Below are 18,266 nucleotides of genomic sequence, written 5' to 3'. Positions count from 1 at the left end.
ACAGTGTCAAACAAGTAAAGGAAATGCTGTGGTCACAAGCATCATTCCCTTTGCCAGATTTGAGGCAGAAACGAATGTTTCCGGGTGCAGGAGAACCAAAGCAGACCACACTAGCCAGACACTAAGGTGTTTCTGTCCACACCATAAGCTCTTTCTGGCTTGTTGGAGAGCCTCGAGCCACAGACCTTGCAGCGGGGGCCAGGCCACGCTGTCCTGAGAGCATCCCTGCCTGCTGCTCTCTGCTCTGCCATCGTGCTGTGCGTCTGTCCCAGTGCACAGTTTCGCCTCATTTCTCAGGGGATTCAGCAGGGAAAAGACAGAAAGCAGATGTTATGTTAATTTGTGCTCAATTAATTGTGACAATGACTTCCACACCCTCCACAGCGCTACGGTGCCTGCATGCATCCACGCGGGAGCTGGAGGCTGGCCGGCTCCTCCTGGCCCCAAGCACAAGTGGCATGTGCAGAGAAGAGAAGGGATGCTCCGGGTGGCACCGCCAGCGTGCCAAGCATTGGGAAGTCCTGCCGTGCCTGCCTGTCATTGCATGTGACACAAGGCAGCAGCGTTGCACCCTCACCATGCTCATTGGAGTGGCATGAGAGTATGCTGCGTGTCAAAGCACTTTCTCCCCGTGCTTTTCTAAGGGCTCCTCTCTGCACTTGGTGAACTCGAGGCATAATTGGAGGGGTGCTGCTGTTCACCGGCACAGGTCTTTCCTCTAGCAAGGCCAAAAAAGTAGCCTGGACAATTTCCAAGCCTACTACCTGATCGCTGGGGTCCAGAGCAGGTCCTGTGGAGCGATCCAGTCCCTGGGCCTGGTAGTGCCAGAACAAGGTCAGGCATTTCTGGATTCCGGAATTTTTTTTTTTTTTAAGAATCAGAAATGAATTTTTCTCCTGCAAGTGGCTTAACTTTCCTGTTGCTTGCTGAATGTGCTTTGCCTGAGGTCTGCACCTGGACTTGCTGCCTTTTCCAAGCTTTCATGAGCTCTTTAAGAGTGAGAAGTAGAGGTTTTTCCTAAAGGTGAAATGCCAGGGGAGTTTTGAACATACACATTGCTGAAATGGCTGCTCTGATCACCCTAACATTTGCAGAAGGTGCAGAAACACCTCCTCCACAGGTGCCTATAATTCAAGGAAGTCAAATGAGGGAGGACCTTTTGAGCTGAAAGGAAAGAAGGTAGTAGCCTGTCTTCCAGGTATCACTGATAAATCCTTCGGTAAGGGTTATGTTCTGGATCTGCAGTGCTCTCCCCTAGCCACGTCCTGTCCCTGCAGTGCTCACCGTCACATAGAGAGGCTGCTAGGTGCCTGTTTGTGGCAGATCTGTATTCCTCACCTGCAGTCACAGATGCCGGGGTAAAGTCTTCAGGCTTACCCTCTCTGTACTGAGAATCCAGCTGACCGTCTTGGGGCTGCTGTTGGTTTTGCGTCTATAATGAACCGTGGGTCACCACTGGAATGAGAAGCATGGTTCATGCCACGTCACAACAAGCCTGGAAGTTTATTTTAATGTACTTACGAGGCTGCTAAAAAGATGTGTTTTCCTGCTCTGTATCCCTGATGGAGCATTTGCTGGCTGCGGTGGGGGTGGCTTGGTAGCTGGGGACAGAGCACAGGCCTCCTGCAGACACCAGCTCCCCCGGACAGCGCTCCCATGGCATGTGCACACACCAGAGGCAGGCAGGGCATGAACGCCATGACAGAGGTTGGGGGGGACTCTTCCCTTCAGCTGCCTTCAGCAGTGGCAGAGGGCTGTGTGCAGGCAGGACTGGCAGCCCGAGGAAGGCAAGCAGTACGTCCAGGTAGGGAGGGTTGCCAAGGGTGCTTTTAGATTCTGTTGCTGAGCTCATAAGAAGAGTGTAGGGTCCCAGATCCCACCATAAGGGATGCAAGGGGGGGTACCTGGTTGGGAGAAGGGGGTGGGCTGAGGAGGTGGTGGGAAGCCCCCAGAGAAGGGAAGGCCTGTGGGTCCTGGTAAGGGTTTGGCAGGGCTGGAGAGGATGGAGAGGGGCATCCCTCCCCAAATGGCATGAATGGTCCTGTCCCCTCCTAACTCACCCAGGGCCTCCCCAAACTACCGTCTCCATCCCAGTCCCACTTACTGGAACACGACCGCCCCTGCTCAGCATCCCCTTCTCCAAATTCCCTCTGCTGCCACAACTAATGTTATGCCCAGGGCTTGCAAGCCACGAGCCTCTAGGCACCCAGACCTTGCACTGAGTCCAAATAATATATCAGCCTCTCACCTGGGGTGAGCACTGTGGGCTCTGAACTGTGCTCACCTTACCTGTCAGAGACCATACCTGCAATAGAGAGGGCTCTGGACCCATTGCAGGGTTTATTTCTTGCTGGAAGTGCTATGTTCACTGCATGCTTTCCCTTCATCCCTCGGTAGGCACCCCAAAATTCATTCTCTAGCCAGAAAGCTGTCCCTCCAGCTTGTGCACACAGTTAGTACAAGCCACCAGAGGCCTAGGTGGCACAGGCCACAGGCACCTTCCTGCTGCTGCTGCAAATGGTAGTTTGGGCACCAGGAAAAGGGACTTGCAGATGTGGCCGGGGGATTAGGAATCCGGATTCTCCCCTCTGCAAACACACATTCCTCTCCATTTCTGCAGGACTTGTGCCATTGGCTCTGCCTGTGCAAACTTACATGTTTTCAAATAGGGGTGCAATTCACTCAGCTCTGTGTTAGGCTGGGCTGAGAGAACTACCATCAAAATTCTGTTCAACCTCATTTTCCTGTGGCCAATGCTAGCAGCGATCCCATGTCCAGATGCAGCTCCTGGGACACCAGGAGTTTGTCACTGAGTGGATGACAGCACTTACTCATGCATGCCCTGTGCTTGCTGTGGTTTTTGAGGATGTGTGGAATGACCTGTTCTCTCTCTGTCCCACAGTGGGATTCGATCAATGAAATGGATGAATTTTTCAGCCCTATCCACACCTACCAGGTCTGTAATGTCATGACCCCCAACCAGAACAACTGGCTACGGACCAACTGGGTTCAACGGGACGGTGCCCGGCGGGTCTATGCAGAGATTAAGTTCACGCTGCGGGACTGCAATAGCATGCCGGGTGTGCTAGGCACCTGCAAGGAGACTTTTAACCTCTACTACCTGGAGTCAGATCGCGACCTGGGTTCCAGCACACGGGAGAGCCAGTTTATGAAGATTGATACCATCGCAGCTGATGAGAGCTTCACCAGTGTGGACCTGGGTGTTAGGAGGCTGAAGCTGAACACAGAGGTGCGGGGTGTGGGGCCCTTGAGCAAGAGGGGTTTCTACTTGGCCTTCCAGGACATAGGTGCTTGCATCGCAATCGTTTCGGTGCGGGTATACTACAAGAAGTGTCCGGCAATGGTGAGGAATTTGGCATCCTTCTCTGAGGCTGTGACTGGGGCTGACTCATCCTCCCTGGTGGAAGTGCGGGGAGAGTGCGTAGGCCATTCAGAGGAGAGGGACACCCCCAAAATGTACTGCAGTGCGGAAGGGGAATGGTTGGTGCCCATTGGGAAGTGTGTGTGCAGTGCTGGCTACGAAGAGCAGCAGGATTCCTGTGTGGGTGAGTCCCCGCTTCTTGCTAATGGTGTCTGCAAGGGGAGGGCGGGCTGCGGGGAGGCTCTCGGCCTTTTTGGGGGAAGGGTGGAGGACATAGGCCTGCTTGCAAGAACTTGGAGAACCAGCTTTGCAGAATGAGCTGGTGGGACCGTGGCAGAGACCAGTACGGTTTCCTTGGCCTGTTGAGGCTAAGGGCTGCCCAAGCCTTTGCTTGCTTGCTTGTATGCCTCCTGCTAGCAAAGAGGTCCCTGAGAGCATTCTCAAGCTCTTTGTGAACCTGACAGGCACAGTGCCTGGTGCACAGAGCATGGCTTTGGGATGGGTGCTGGCTTTGGGATGAGGGGTGCCTTCGGTGCAGGGAGACATGTTTTACCATTCTGTGGTGTGCGTGGTGATGCGTGTGGGCCTGAGATGCCAGCTGTGTCCCCCCAGCAGCCGCGATGCTGTGATCCATGCTGGTACGCTCCAGAAAAACTCACTTGGGCTCTCTGAAGTCCTCCATCGCTTGCTTCTCTTTCGCAGAGAGTTTGACAGCAAGGAAAACAAAAAGAGAGAAACTGAGCTTTATAAAACAAGGTTATCGCATTCATCCATCACCCCCCTCCTCCCCGGGGTTGCTGCAGTGCCATCCCATCCGGAGGTGTGGAGAGCCTTCCCTGAGATCCTCTGTGCCGCAGGACAGACTTCAGGCTGCCAACTGAACAAACTGCGATAAGAAAGCGGGGTGACCAGCAGCAGCTGTGTACTGGGCTCTGTTGCTGGCAAGGGGGTGGATGTGTACAGAGCTTGGTGCTCTGGGCTCCCTGGGAGACCCCCTCCACACAGATTTGTTTGCTTTTGGTTTCTTCGTAGAAGGTGTTTAGGGGAGCAGCGTTCTGCCTCTGCAAATAAGAGTGTGGAGCCTTTGTTTGAATTTCATAGAAACGTTAAGTGAAGCATTTGTCTTAGGGAGACTTGATGCAAGGTTAAAACGTCCGACGTTGGGCTGGAACAGGTCCAGGTGCTGCTGGGATCTGTGCCGGCCCCAGAGAGTCCTGAGCTACATAGAGCTGGAAGGACAGGCAGAATAAATGCTTCTATCTGAAATTCCTCCTGCCTGTGACCATTGATTTTAAAGTCATCCTGGGACAGATATGCTAATTCAGGATGTTTCTTTCTCTCCCACATTAAAGGGTAGGTGCGAAGTGTGCATGGGGCCAGGCATGTGCCGCCTAGGAAGAGGGCACTGGAGCAGGCCACCTGGATGGTTCAGTCCCAGCCCTGGGACTGCAAGGAGCTGTGGGTTAGAAGTTTGGTGCAGAAGGGCCCAACAAGCCCTCCATACATCCCTCCTCCTGCAGCCCACTACAGGAGATTTTGCTCCATGAGATCAGTGCCACCGCACGCAGGGGGCAGCCCAAGTGTCTGTGTTGTGTTGAGCCCTCCTTGCTCTTCCCAACACATCAGCCCGTCTGTCTGTTGCCTAGAGAGCAAAGCTGTAAGAGAGCTTCTTCTCCGCACCTCTGTGCCCTTTCCAGTGGCTGTCCTGACTTTTAGTATGGCCACCCCTTGGTGCACAGCCCCTGACCCGTAGGCATGGCACGGACAGACAGAGGTGAGGCTGGTCCTGGTGCGTACAAATGTACCCAGACCTGCACGGTCCAGCCAGCCACGCTCTTGGGTGAGGCTTTCCAAAGCTTTTTGAGTCAGAAATCAGGCAGAAATGTCACTGGCCTTTCTTTGACCTCGGAGGGAATGGTTCAGGGTCATCTCTTTCTTGTGTCTTCCCTGTCCCAATCATCCTCAGCAGCACCTAATGGAGGAATACAGGCAATTTGATAGCCCGGCATCAAGTGAGCAGGGGCAACACTTTCTTATCAGCATCTCCTTCGGTGGGTGGGCGTGGAGCCAGAGTATATATATTTACACACAAAAGCAAACAGATACAAATCTCTGATCCAAGCTTCTTGTGCTTGATTGGGGCAGAGTTCATTTTTCATGGTGAAAAGTGCCTTTCTGGAATGATTTATAACCCTGGTGGATCTGTCGGAATTGGAAATTAGCCGTTTTAATTGTCAGGCCGACAAAAGCAGGATTCCAGTGGCTGTCGCCCCAGTAATTTTTCATTCTCCGTCACTGGGACGAGATGATATAAATCACTTCTTGTGGCCCTAATAATCTTTCTATAAATATCAGGGAAATTCATTTTTTTTCTTGGGGGAAAAAATTAAAGAGAAGATACTTTGCCTTTATGGCAGTGTTTAAAATGTGATTCCAAATTAATTTCCTTTTGCCTTTCACAGCCGGACGCCTTATTTGTCAAGGCTAAAGATGTTTGAACAGTGGAAGTTTCTCCCCCTCCTTTTTAATGTTCATTTTTCTAAGGACCTGCCAGAGTGATGGAAGACATTCAGGAAACCAGATCATGGCCAAAGTTGTTATAAACCGTTGGAAGGAGGAGGAAGGCTGTGCCACGGAGCTAGGATGATGGGATGAGATTGGATGTGGTGGAGGATACACGGGTACCTGTTGGACTACTTGGCTTCTCATCCCCTTTACCCTCAGCAGTCACTTGAACATCCCTTTGCTCGGGCTGGAGGGTGGTGGTTGGGATTTCTGACCCCTTGCATTTGCCCTGGTGGGATCCACATGTTTTATCTTGCTGCAATGCGCTGATGCTTGCCATAAGGACGTGAGGGTGACTTTCCATAGGCTTAGGGGATGCCAAATCTCAGCCTTTCTGTTACCCCGGGGCACCAGGGTCAGGACTACACTAAGGATGACAGCCAGCCTGGCATCAGATGCATCACACTCCACACCACGCAAGCCAGCTGTGCTCTGTATCTGTGCCTTGTGCATCTCCCTGGCTTATCTTTAGGGACACGGGAGCACTTTTCCCGCTGTGGCTTGGAGTGAGGTGCAGGTGCTGCAGTGCCTTGCTGGACAGAAACCGAGTCTGAGCATGATTTGTCACTGCTGGTGGTGGGGAAGGGGAGGCCATTCACAGCTCAGCCTTCCTCCTCCTTGAAACGCATCAGTCCAGAGCAAGAGAAGAACACGGCAATGTCTTACACACAGCAGATAGCAACTATCCTGCCTGAATAGGATAATAATAAAAGAATGAGTAGCAGGAAGTGAAAAGGATTTGACCCAGTGATTTATCAGGTAAGAAGACAATCAACATAATTCTTCTTATTTATATATAGCCACAGTACAGGCCAAATAGAGACATATTTCAATGTGGTCAGAACAATTAGCTAAATGAAAAACGGCAGCATTTAACCGAAAGACAAACCCCCTGATTCTGCTTCTGTGGGAGCAAAGAAATCCACAAGCCACCTCCTAAAATGTACGTGCAGCTGAGAGCCAGGACACAGGTACATCTCCTTTGTACACAGTACAAGAGATGTACACATGTGTATCTCACATCTCCTTTGGAGACGGAGAGGGGAGACTGAGGAGTCCCAGAGGCAGGCGAGGGCGTGACTCTTGAATTTACTGTGGGACACTGAGGCACCCGGGCTTTATGGTCCCTGCTCTCACAGTGGAGTCAGCGTTGCTTTAAATTCTTCCTTTGGCTGGACTGCATCGTGTTTGTGACTACCTGAGACACTGGCCGCTGGGGCTGTCTTTCTGCTGTGTCTGTCACCAGCTATCAGTGAGCAACATTGGACAGTTGGGTTAAAATCTGTTTAGCTGATAGTGAGTTATATATGTACAGATAGTCAGTTTGGACCATTGGGAATAGAGTCATGGTTATAGATCACAAGTGTTGCTGTCTAGGAGCTGACACAAATCCATTCATCCAGACAGCAAGGAGATGTCCAGGACTGCAGAATTTCCCAGGAAGCATTTTCTTTAACGAACAAATAATAAAGGGTAAAGCAGGAGTGATAGCCCCCCTTCTCTGTGATCAGAGCAGGTTGATCAGCCTTTGGTGGAAATGCCATTCCCAATGAGCCTAGCATGCCTTTGCTCTCTGTCCATGTCTTTTTGGATCTAAACTTGCTGTTCAGACATTTTTCGAAAAAGTTTGGGACTAGTCTCTTTAGTTTCTGGGTGTCCTGATTGGTGCTTGTCCTCTGTGGCGCTTGGGAGGTTCAGGGAGATGCTGCCTTTGGCTGGAGAAGGCTGATGAGGGAGCAGCAATTAGCAGGTCCTGCTTCACCAGCCCATTTGCAGACAACACCAATGAGTGTTTGTAGCCTGCAAGATCTGAGGATGAGCAGTAACTGAAAGGACCTCCCTTGTTCTCGAATCAGGTGGTGGCCCTGGGGTAGATTTTACTCAGCTCTGCTTAAACTGGAAAAATGACCTGTGCAGGGCAGACTGTGTCCTCTGGACAAGGAGAGGGGAGTGACACTGTGGCTTGCAGGACTCTTTCACCTCCAACTCCCAAAATTAAAGAGAGATAGAGGAGAGGGACAGTCAGACGTTTATGGACTAACTCCCAGGCATCTCTGCTGCCGGTTTCTCTCATGCCTCCCGTGACACATGGCTGGTGGAAATGGATCTGGAAAGTCTGGTTAACAATCTGGAAGCCAGTTAATTTTTTCCAGTTGGTGGGATTCATGCTGATGAACCAATCAGCAAATTTAATGTACCTTAAACCTTCCTTGTGGGCAACTTTAATCGAGCAATTAAAGCACCACAGCATTGCTAATTAAGAGGAGAAAATACCCGACTTGGTAATTACGTGCCTGTGAATACAGTTTTGCATCCGTAGACATTTATGAAAAAAGTCAGGAGAGAGGAATCATCCCTCTGTCCAAATGGCAGGGCAGAGGGGGAGCAGCATTTAGAGCGTGAAAGGAGAGGAAATACCGTCCAGCTGCTCTGGAGGAGGCAGTGCCTACTCCCTGTCACTCTATATGCCACGCTGGTGGGCACAGTGCTTGCCATGTAGAGACTGGGTGAGCCTTAGAAACACCAGGGGACGAAATGACACAGGCCAAACCATCAGCAGTAAAAAGCAGATCAGAGACATGGACTTCAGTCGTGCTGGGCCAGGCAAAGACCCACATCTGCAGCAGCAAAATTTTGCAGCTGTGTGCACCAGGGCTGGTCTAGCTACTGCTACGGAAGGGCTCTGTGCCACTTTGGGGAGACAGGGATGATCACACCAGGGATGGGGAAGGAAGCAGCAGAGGTACATGAGCTGTTCTTGTTAGGTTTGAGGCAACTGACTTGTTTGCACAAGGTGCCCTGGGTGCAGATGTCGCTATTGCCTGGACACTTACCCAAGGAGATCGCACTGTATGCTCCTTCCCTTCCTGCAGGGCAGGAGGGATGGAGGAGAGTGCAAGGAGGAGGAGAGATGTGCCAGTAGATTAAGAGAGTCCACGAGAGCCATGCACCATTCCCTTCTCTCCTCAAATTCCTTATCGCCTTTCAATCCACAGATGCTCTGCGCTGACAGAGCCTGATGTTTCTCTTTCTGCCCTAACAGTAATTGTTTCCTATACTTGTAAGAACATCTCAACAGCAACTGCCAGCTCCTTATGTTGTGTTTTTATATGAAATAGGCTGCCCTGCTGGAAAGAGGACACTGGTCTTGGTGGGCTGATTGCAAGGAAACCCCCCTTTTCCTGGCTCTCTATGAGCCGCATGGGTCCCCTCATCACTGTGAGCAGGAGCCACGCATGCCTCTGTCAATCAGCGGGGATCAAAGCTGGGATTTCAGGGTGCCCATCACCAGGCTATTCTGCACGTGGCTCCTCCTCCCCTGTCTCCCACCTAGAAGCATATGTACCAGCATATGTGCATCAAAATACCCTGTCATTGAAACTCCAGACAAGTGTGTTGTAACATGTTTAGCATTTCTTTGAAAACCTGTCTGGATTTCAAGGGGCCTTTCTGTGCAGATCCCACTATATACGTGCCAGCTCTGAGCTGGAGGCTCGGTGGCTGTGTTGCAACTCAGTGTTGTTTGCTCCGAGCCTGGCAGAGTACCAGGCTGCCCTCACCCTGAGCTAGACTGCACCAACACCCTGGGTACCTGCCATGGAGACCTTCTGCAGTGAGCAATCCAGACTAAACCTTTCAAGGGCAGGAGCAGTGACAGTTCTGAAGACACGCTATGGGAATTATGCAAACATCCTTTCCGTGATGCCAGGGCAAGAAAATCAAAGAAACTTAGTGACTCATGGGATTCTCACTGTTGGTTTGCAAGCCAGTCAGCAGCTTTGTAAAATACAGGTAATAGCAGCTGTAAGATTATGCTGCCTTCTGTTTATCTCACTGTAAAGCCCTCCTCCCCCCCCCCCCCCCCAAAAAAAAAACCCAACAAAAAACAGTTTGTTTTCCAAGTCACAGAAACTAGACTGTTCAGGTAGCAGGCTTAGGATGGGAACAGACTGCAAAGAGGATGTGACAGAGCCACACATTGCTTGGGAGACTCAGGTTGGACATCAGGAAAAACTTCTTTCCTAGGTGGGTGATGTAGACCTGGGACAGGTCACGAGAGGTGGGAGGATCTCCATCCTTGGGGCTTTCTAGGGCTTGGCTAGATAGAGCTGTGAGCACCCTGATCTAGTGTTGGAGATAATCCCACCACTATCAAGAGGGTGTACCATGTTCTGGAGGCCCCTTCCACCAGCCCTCCCAGGATCCTGGGATTCACGTGTCTCTGGGATCACAGGTTCCAGTTTACAGTCCCTCCCAGGATCCTGGGATTCATGTGTCTCTGGGATCACAGGTTCCAGTTTACAGTCCCAAAATTAACTGCAAATTATTCAGTTTGGATCCCAGGTTTGCTGGGCTGTGCATGCACGGCTAACTTAGATCAGTGATTGTGCTGGAGAAAGCAGGGTGAAGGACAAGATTATCTCAGCACATCCAGGACTTTCCATCTCTCCTCCAAAATTCAAGCAAGTGGCCTATTGCAGTTATTGGGTGGGGGTTGGAGGGAGGCCCAGAAGCCAACAGTGCGATTCTGCCTCTTTATTTTTCTGCTTATGAACAAATGAAAAAGATAGAAATGTTTGCAAAGCTGCCCTTTACCCAAAAATAGAACAATGTATTTTTTTTTGTTGCTAGCTGAATATATTTTATTGTTTGCCATTTTTCCTCTGGGTTTCCTGTGTTTAGCCATAGACACAGATGAAGGATGAGTCGGATGCTCAGCTGGAGTTCAGTGTATTGCTGATGATGAAACAAATTTCCTTTATGGAAAAGTCTCTGCAGGCCTCATAAAAAAGTGCCAAAGAGCCATTGGACCATTAGAGATGGACCTGGCAGCATTTAAAGACCTTCACCGGTTCTGGAATGTCTGTTTTTGGTTTGAATCCTTCTTTTCTGCAGAATTTGGCCAGGTTCTGGTCATGAGTGAAGGTTATTACTCTCTATCACCGATGTGCAGTTGCCTGTGAAGCCATTTTGGGGGAGAGCTTAGGAATAAGACAGTCTCTGGGGAAGACCTGCCATTTTGCACCAGCACTTACGATGGAGATGGTGCAGTGGAATGGGAGGCTGGGCATTCTGAATTCACTTCTACCATATTCAGAGGCTTATCACGGTCTCCCTGCATGGGGAGGATGCTCCTCCTTCCCACAGAGCAGCATAACCATGCTGAGAACTTGTCCGGCACCTGGTAGGAGATCCACATCCCAGTCGTGCCTCCAGTCTCTTCCTGTACCTGAAAATCCCCCTACCTTCCCCTACCTGCTGCTGACACATCCTCAGTGAAAGAGCAAAGGACCTTTCTGGGGAGCTCCAAAGTCAACAATGTTCAGCAGTGTGGTGGGAAGGCCACACTGGTCCCTGTGATGCCGTGGGGCTGCTCTTTACTTGTATCTGGTGGACTGCTGGGCACATGGGGAGTGCAGCACCTGCTCCAGCCTATCCAGTTTTAAAGCTTAGCCCCCATATATGTCCAAAGCCATATGCATTTGGTGGGGGGGCTTGCATCCTCCTCCAAAGATGCACCATGGTTCCAGCAGGACCTGGGATTAAGCTCTTCTGGTTTCATACATCCTTTCTTCATTTGTCTCTCGTACATCTTTGCTCCTCTAAGCTTTGCAAGAGGGATCCAGGATTGCCTCCAATACATTTGTCTGCACTGGGTGGCTCCCATTTGGTCCTGTATAAACCTTTTCTGGTTTCGTTTTTGGTTTGAAGAAAATTGTGGGTTTTCAGATAGTTCTGTCTAAAACCCTCCACCAACAATTGATTTGTGAAAATTGAGCTCTCTGCCCCTTATAAAGCTACATAATGTCACCTTGACTTCCCTCCCATGGAAGGACAATCGCACCAGGCAGCAGAGCAGCACCAGTGACAAATAGGGATCTGGACCTTTCCTGCCCTTTTTGCGGAAAAATGTAAGGAGGAAGAGCAGGGCAGCGGCAGAGGTTTTTTCCACAGAACAGATTTTGAGGAAAGTGATGACACCTGACAACTTTTCTATGGCAGTGCCATGCAAAGGTCCAGGCTGGGATGCAGCCAGCCTGGACCACCAAGGTCCTGGCTTCTCCAGGTCTATAAATGAAATGACTCCCCCATCCCCAGAAAAGGGGGACCTCTGGATGCGACCTGTTCTGTGGGCTGTATGATTTGGGTGCTTAGCAGGCAGCTGTGCAGGGTGCCCTTTGCTGCGCACATGCCATTTGCTCACAGCCCGAAGCATGGGGATTGCTAGCTTTGCAAAACGTTGATGCATGAAAATTCCCTATGCCCCCACTTTCTGCAGGATTTGGGGGTGTGAAGGGCAGATATGACTGTGTGAATGGTGGGAAGAAGGGGCAAACAGCTTGGACGGGATGTGAGGTGGAGTTTGGGGTCATGGAAGATGGGATCAGGGGCATAAAGTGGTGAGAAAGGGAGGTAAGGCGGTATGGGGAGTGTGAAGGATTGTGAGCAATGCAAAGGGGTTGTGAAATGGGGTTTGGGCATATAAGACAGTGCTCGGTGAGAAGCAAAGGCAACCAGCATACAAAGGGATTAAGTTGGGGTTTGGGGTGTGAAGGTGGTACAAAGTGTGTTGCAGGTGTGAAGGGGTATGAAGGTAGTGTTTAGGGATGTTTAGGGGGTGTGAAGTGTTGTGAGCAGTGCAATGGTGGGTGCAAGGTGGGATATGAGGGCAGGAAAAGAACGAGTGGTGTTTTTCAGGGTAGGAAACGGGTGAGCAGCATGGGGGGACTTTGAAATGAAGTCTGGGCAATGAAGGGTAAGTAAGTGAGGCAGTAATTGGGGGTTTTGGGGGTATGAAGGGTTGCAAGCAGTCCAACGAGGGTGTGAGATGGTATTTAGGGTGTGAAGCAGATGGTGAGGCAGTACTTGGGTAAGTAGGGATGAGAAGCATTGCTGGGTGTGAGGTAGGGTTTGAGAGCGTGAAGGTGAAATGTGGTGAAAGAGACGTAAGGTGCTATTTGGTGGTGTGAAGGTTTGTGAGTAGGGAAAGTGGGGTGTGAGATGCTGTTTTGGGGGTGTGAAGGGGATGTGAGCCATTGTTCAGGGCAGAAAGCGGGCATGAACAGCTTGGAGGAGGCTTGAGGTGGTATTCGGGGTATGACGGTAGTATAAGGTTTGTTGAGAGGTGTGAAGTGATGTGAAGGGATGCATGCAAGATGGTGTTTGGGGTAGTGAGCAAACGCAAAAGTTGTGTGAGGTGTGGTTTGGAGTGTGAAGGTGGTGTGAAGTGGTTCTCAGGGTTAGAAAGAGGAGTAAAGGGGATGTAAAGTGTTTTTTGAGAGTGGAAAGGGTTGTGAACTGTGCAAAGGAAGTTTGAGGTGGTGTCTGAGGTGTGAAGGGGATATGAAGTGGTGTTCACTGGTGGGAGGTGGTGTGAGGGAGACATGAGGTTTTTTTCGAGGTATGAAGGGTACTGAGCAGCATGCAGGGGGTGTGAGGTGGTGTTTGGTGCGTGAATGTGATGAAAGGCAGTGTCTGGGCATGTTTGCAGGGTGTGAAGGGATGTGAGTTGGATCTGAGGGTGGGAAGCAGGGTTTAGCAGTATTTGTTGGGATGTGGTTTGGGTTGTGAAGGTAGTATTCAGAGGTGTGAGGTGGTGTAAAAGGGGTGTGAAGGCAGTATTGGCAGTGTGAAAGGATGTGAGGTGGTGGTCGGGGTGGGAAGAAGAGGTGGGCAACATGAGGTAAGGCTTGGGATGTGAAAGTGGTGTGAGATGTCTTCAGCTGCATCGCAGTTGGTGGCTGTAGGGAGCTCCTGCAGCGTTTGGATTGAGGCTGCTTTACATGCTGCACTCAGCTCCTGATAGAGCAAGGTGCTGGGAGAACAAATCCCTTCATACATTATCCTGTTATTTGACCATCTCATCACTAACATATTTTTAATCTCTTAGAGACTCTAGTCAACTTTTAACCTCTAGGTTGAAATCACCAGATTATGGATCACAGGCAACAAACCCAGAGGAGAGCCTGGGCTGACCTGAGATTTTAGGGACAAGGGGTGCAGCCTTGGGAAAATGCAAGGTTTGGGGCAATGAGGCAGATGCCTCTCTTAGAGATGTGATGGTGCATAATATGCCTCTTTTTCCATGTCTGTCTCTTGGGGGAGCAGAGATTGGAGGCATCCTGCTGAAACTGGATTGTAAAGAGCTGGGATTTCCAATGCTAGCTTCTCCTGCAGCCTGGTGGGCTCTGGGACCAGCGCATGACTGTTTCTGGCTGCTACAGTGGCAATGACACCCTTATTTCCATCTCTATCTCTTTCCGGCAATGCTGCAGGGAGGTCAGATGAAATCGGTGAAATCCAGGCATAGCCCACCTGAAACAGTAAAGCAGTTAACAAGACCTGCAGGCCCAACCCAAAAGGTGTTGCAGCCCCTTACAGCATGCCTGGGGACAATGGGGTCCTTCCAGCAGCCTGGGTTCATGGCCTTTCCCAGCTCCCTGGCTTTGAGGAATTTGGGTTGAAGGGCTGCGTACAGCCCAGGGTCCCGGTGGTTTTGCTGAGCCTGAGCCTGCCTGGCTCGCTTCCATCTCTTCCTAGCCACTTCATCTGGCACGGCCAGGAGGAGAGGAGGGGAGCTGGCATTTGGTGCTGCTGGGGTTGTGGGAATGAGCCCAGCGCTATATTCAGTCCCTGGTGCCACGGTAATCCCTGGAAGACCTGCCTCTCCGGAAGGCTGCCCAGCCTGGCAGCTGGTGCTGCCCTGCCCCTCCTGGGCACCTGGAGACGGCACGTATTTGCTTTTCTGGTATTAGCTGATATCCAGCTTTAGCTGCTTCATTGCAGGGCCAGAGAAGGGAGCACGTCATCAACTCCAGGGAGTCAGGGCTGCCCCGTGGCAGTGTCACCTGCAGCCTTGCAGCCCATGTCTCCTGAGATGCAGAAGGGCTGAGGATGGAGCCAAGATGTGAGTGGGGTGGGGACAATGCTTTCATTTGTGGATCCATTGATGTAGCTCTTGGTGCTCCTGCTGGGCCTATCTGAAGAGCGCTAGCCCCACACCGTGACTCAGACTCAGCAGAGTGGCTCGTTCCTGGCTAGCATATCCTTGACAGGTTCATGTATCATTTTCTGAGCCCTGCCAGCTTATTAGCAGATGTTGTCCTGTCCCCAGAGAATGGAGAAGGAGGGAAACAAATGGACCAAGCTACAGATGGCTGGCAGAGCCCTCCCCACGCTCGCTGTGTTTTGAGACAAGCCTGCTGCTCCAGGGCCTCTTGGGCAGGCAATGCCTGCAAGGTTGGGGCTGGTGAGCTGAGAAAAAAAAGGCACAATGTGTTGTGCAGTAAGGGGACCCAGGGAGCATTAACACCAAAAAGTTGGCATTGTATTTGGGCACCCACCTGGGCAACGGAGCACTGCAAGCTGGAGATGTGCTGTGCCAAGTCTCACTTAAGCATTGCATTTTGTAAGCCCTGTTTGTGACACTGGGACCAGCCAGGTCTATGCATAGGGGCTGCAGCCATGAGCCCAAAGTAAATGTGGAAGTTGCTTCTTGAGCTGGTCCGGTAGGGTGCAGTTTTGCTGCTCTCCCGTGTGCATTGCAAGACCATACTACCATGAGATGAAGCTCCAAGGAGAGGCAGCCTTGGCTGGGTGTTGCGGGCAAAACAATCTCAGCTGTTTTGTGGGAATTTCACTTAATTTAACTTGATTAACATAAACTTTTGACTACTGATTCAGGTACTGAAACAAAGAAGTAAATTAAACAAACACTTCAGGAAAACATTTCTCCTTCCCTTTTCCCAGGCTCATCTTCAGTCCATACACCTCTCCACTCTTCTCAGTCTCAGCTTTCCTTGTTTTCACGGCCATTGCACTCAGTTCTCCCCATTCCTTGCTTCTTACTCATTTCCTCTGCTCTAGCATGAGTCCTGCATGGGCTGCAGTCCATCAGAGGTGTACCTCTTCCGGCATGAGCACCTCTGTCCAAGAGTGCACCTCGAGTCATGTCCCCAGCAACGCCCCCTTCCGCATGTCTCTGTTTCATTTCTTCAAATGCATGTCTTCGTGTTTCTTCCCTCATGTCATTTTTTGTGCCTCCTGCCCTAGCAGCTAAATATATTTGAGCAGAGGCACCACCTGTTCCTGATTAGCTGAAGCTGCAGCATGCAGTGGGCTGTTTTCAGCTGTTTGAGAACTGCCTGGGACTGGTATTGGACAGTGCATGACCTTCTCCCACACAGGACACCCTTCAGCCCTCTGCTACCAAAAGACTGCCATTTATGCCCAACATACTGGGATTTGCAAGAGGATTGGCATGGGAAAAGAAGGAGGAGGTGCGCTGTAGGAGTTCTGGCCACTGGTTGTTTGTGATCTGCATGGAGGTAGGACACAACTGCTTGCCTGAGCTCCTCAGACACAGGGCAGCGGCGTTAACTGCCTAAAATAAAAAATAAATCCTTGTCTTCTGCATGGATCCTGTACAGGTATTTCTGTCAGGTGGAAGCACCTGGCTGCAATGAAGGTAATAGGACAACAACCCTGCACCTCCCTGGTATGTGGCTTCAGCTCTCTGTGAGGAGGACCATTCTGCAATAGGTTCAATGTGTATTATAGCCATAGCAGTAGAACCCTGTAGCTTTTAGACCTGGTATGTTTGACTGAATTTTGCTTTCTGTCCAATTCTCTGCTGCTTTGCTCTTCCCAGAGCTAACCTGAGAGGTCCTGGTCTTCCACATGCCATTGCCCTGGCAGGAGAGAGCTCAAATAGGAGGAGTAGGACATGCCTGTCATTGTGTTCAGTGTGAATTTAATATCCTCTGCAATTTCCAAGGCGAGTTCACAGCTCAGTCCAGACCTCCTAGCATGGAGGTTCCAAGCTGGTGCCCAGTACCCTATGTCTGCCAAATACCTTGAACGTATGCCCCATTTTCATGTATAGTAAGCACAGACACGCAGAGATGTTCATTATCCCATCCAGCACAGAGACTCCCTGGCCCCAGCCCTGCTCTGATCCAGCTAGTCGCCAGGCTTCCTTGCATACTTGTGCCATCCAGGTGCTAGAAAGGGGCTCCAAACAACTCTGCCCTGGTGCACAAATTCACCCATAATTCATCATTTAGCAAAATTTTCCCCTTGACTGCATCTGAAATAATTGTGACTCATTGCTACAGGTAATTAACGTTTCTTTACGACATTAAATGCTAAATGATTACAACTGCTCAGTGAAAATCTGCTGTGCTCCGTGCTCCCATCCTTCCTGCCAGCCTGCCTCTCTCAAGCAGATAAATGGGACCCACGTCTGGTGTAGCACTGATTTCTCTGCCCTTAATTAAATCCCAGTGGGGGGATCAGCTCCAGTGCCTCTTGAGTTAAAAGTCTCTAGTCACTGCAGTGGTAGAGATGATGGTGGTTTGCTGGGCCAAGAGAGTTCACACTGTATGCTGAGGTGAAGAAGACAAATCCTGGCATGCATACTGTCCAACTTGAAAGACTGGGACTGTGAATGGCTTTAAAATCAGGACGATGGGGACAACTCATTGCTTGGTTCTCATCTGGTAGGCCGTGCTTATGCCATGTTTTCATCCTTTCCCTCACAGAAGACCCAGGAGCTTTTCTGTCTTAGAGCTTTTCGCAGAATCACACAGAATGGCTGAGGTTGGAAGGGACCTCTGGAGATCATCTAGTCCAACCTCCCTGCTGGAGCAGGGTCACCTAGAGCACGTCACCCAGGACCGTGTCCAGATGCCTTTGGAATATCTCCATATATTTTTTTTTTCCTGCCTGGCTACCTTCAGAGTTTGCTCCCGACTGAAACCACAGCATGACAGCACCCTGGTTGTCTTACACCCACGCTCAGCACCCAAATGCAAGGGGTTACATGGAGGAGGTTACAAGGTCAGACAGAGGGCGTGTGGTGAAGGCAGAGGGTCCCTCTTTCTCTCATAGCATGTGACATGGGGGGTCCAGCTGTGCCAGAGCGCTGCTACCCTCCTGGGCTGTCCTCGGTGCGGCCATGCAGGATGGGGACAGCACCCTCCTCTCCCAGCTCTGGCTCCCCTGTTGTCTCCCTTCTTCTTTCCACTGATGGCTTAGAGGAGGTGAAAACTATCAGGACAGCTGTGGAGCAAAGCCAGCCTGGTGCTGCTCGTTTCCTCCATTTCCACATGAATCACATCATCTTTCCCTTGCGTACCCAATTTTGGGCATTTCTGCTCCTTGTCCTGCTGCCTTTTGGAGGAGCAGGGATTTAGGGACAGGCTCCAGAGCTGCTGGCTGTTGCTTTATCCACCCTGCTATACCAACAACCTTGAACTGTGCAGCCTGTGCATCCTGTTGGAAATGGCGCCCTGCCTTTAAAGTGGCATTCAGTGAA

The 18,266-nt window shown here is 50.8% G+C and overlaps 1 protein-coding gene across 2 annotated transcripts in view; it reads left to right on the top strand.

Annotated features, from left to right (window-relative positions):
- The window catches only part of EPHA8 (EPH receptor A8), a 64,671-nt gene that overhangs the window by 22,709 nt on the left and 23,696 nt on the right, over positions 1-18,266 (top strand). For both annotated transcript variants that reach the window (XM_009689603.2, XM_009689604.2), the window contains exon 3: positions 2,903-3,566. In XM_009689603.2, coding sequence (XP_009687898.2) covers positions 2,903-3,566 — 664 coding nt within the window. The remainder of the gene's footprint in view (positions 1-2,902; positions 3,567-18,266) is intronic.

Source organism: Struthio camelus, chromosome 21, assembly GCF_040807025.1.
Source record: "Struthio camelus isolate bStrCam1 chromosome 21, bStrCam1.hap1, whole genome shotgun sequence".
NCBI lineage: Eukaryota > Metazoa > Chordata > Aves > Struthioniformes > Struthionidae > Struthio > Struthio camelus.
Note: the sequence above shows the minus strand (reverse complement) of the source record. Positions and strands in the feature narration are given on the sequence as shown.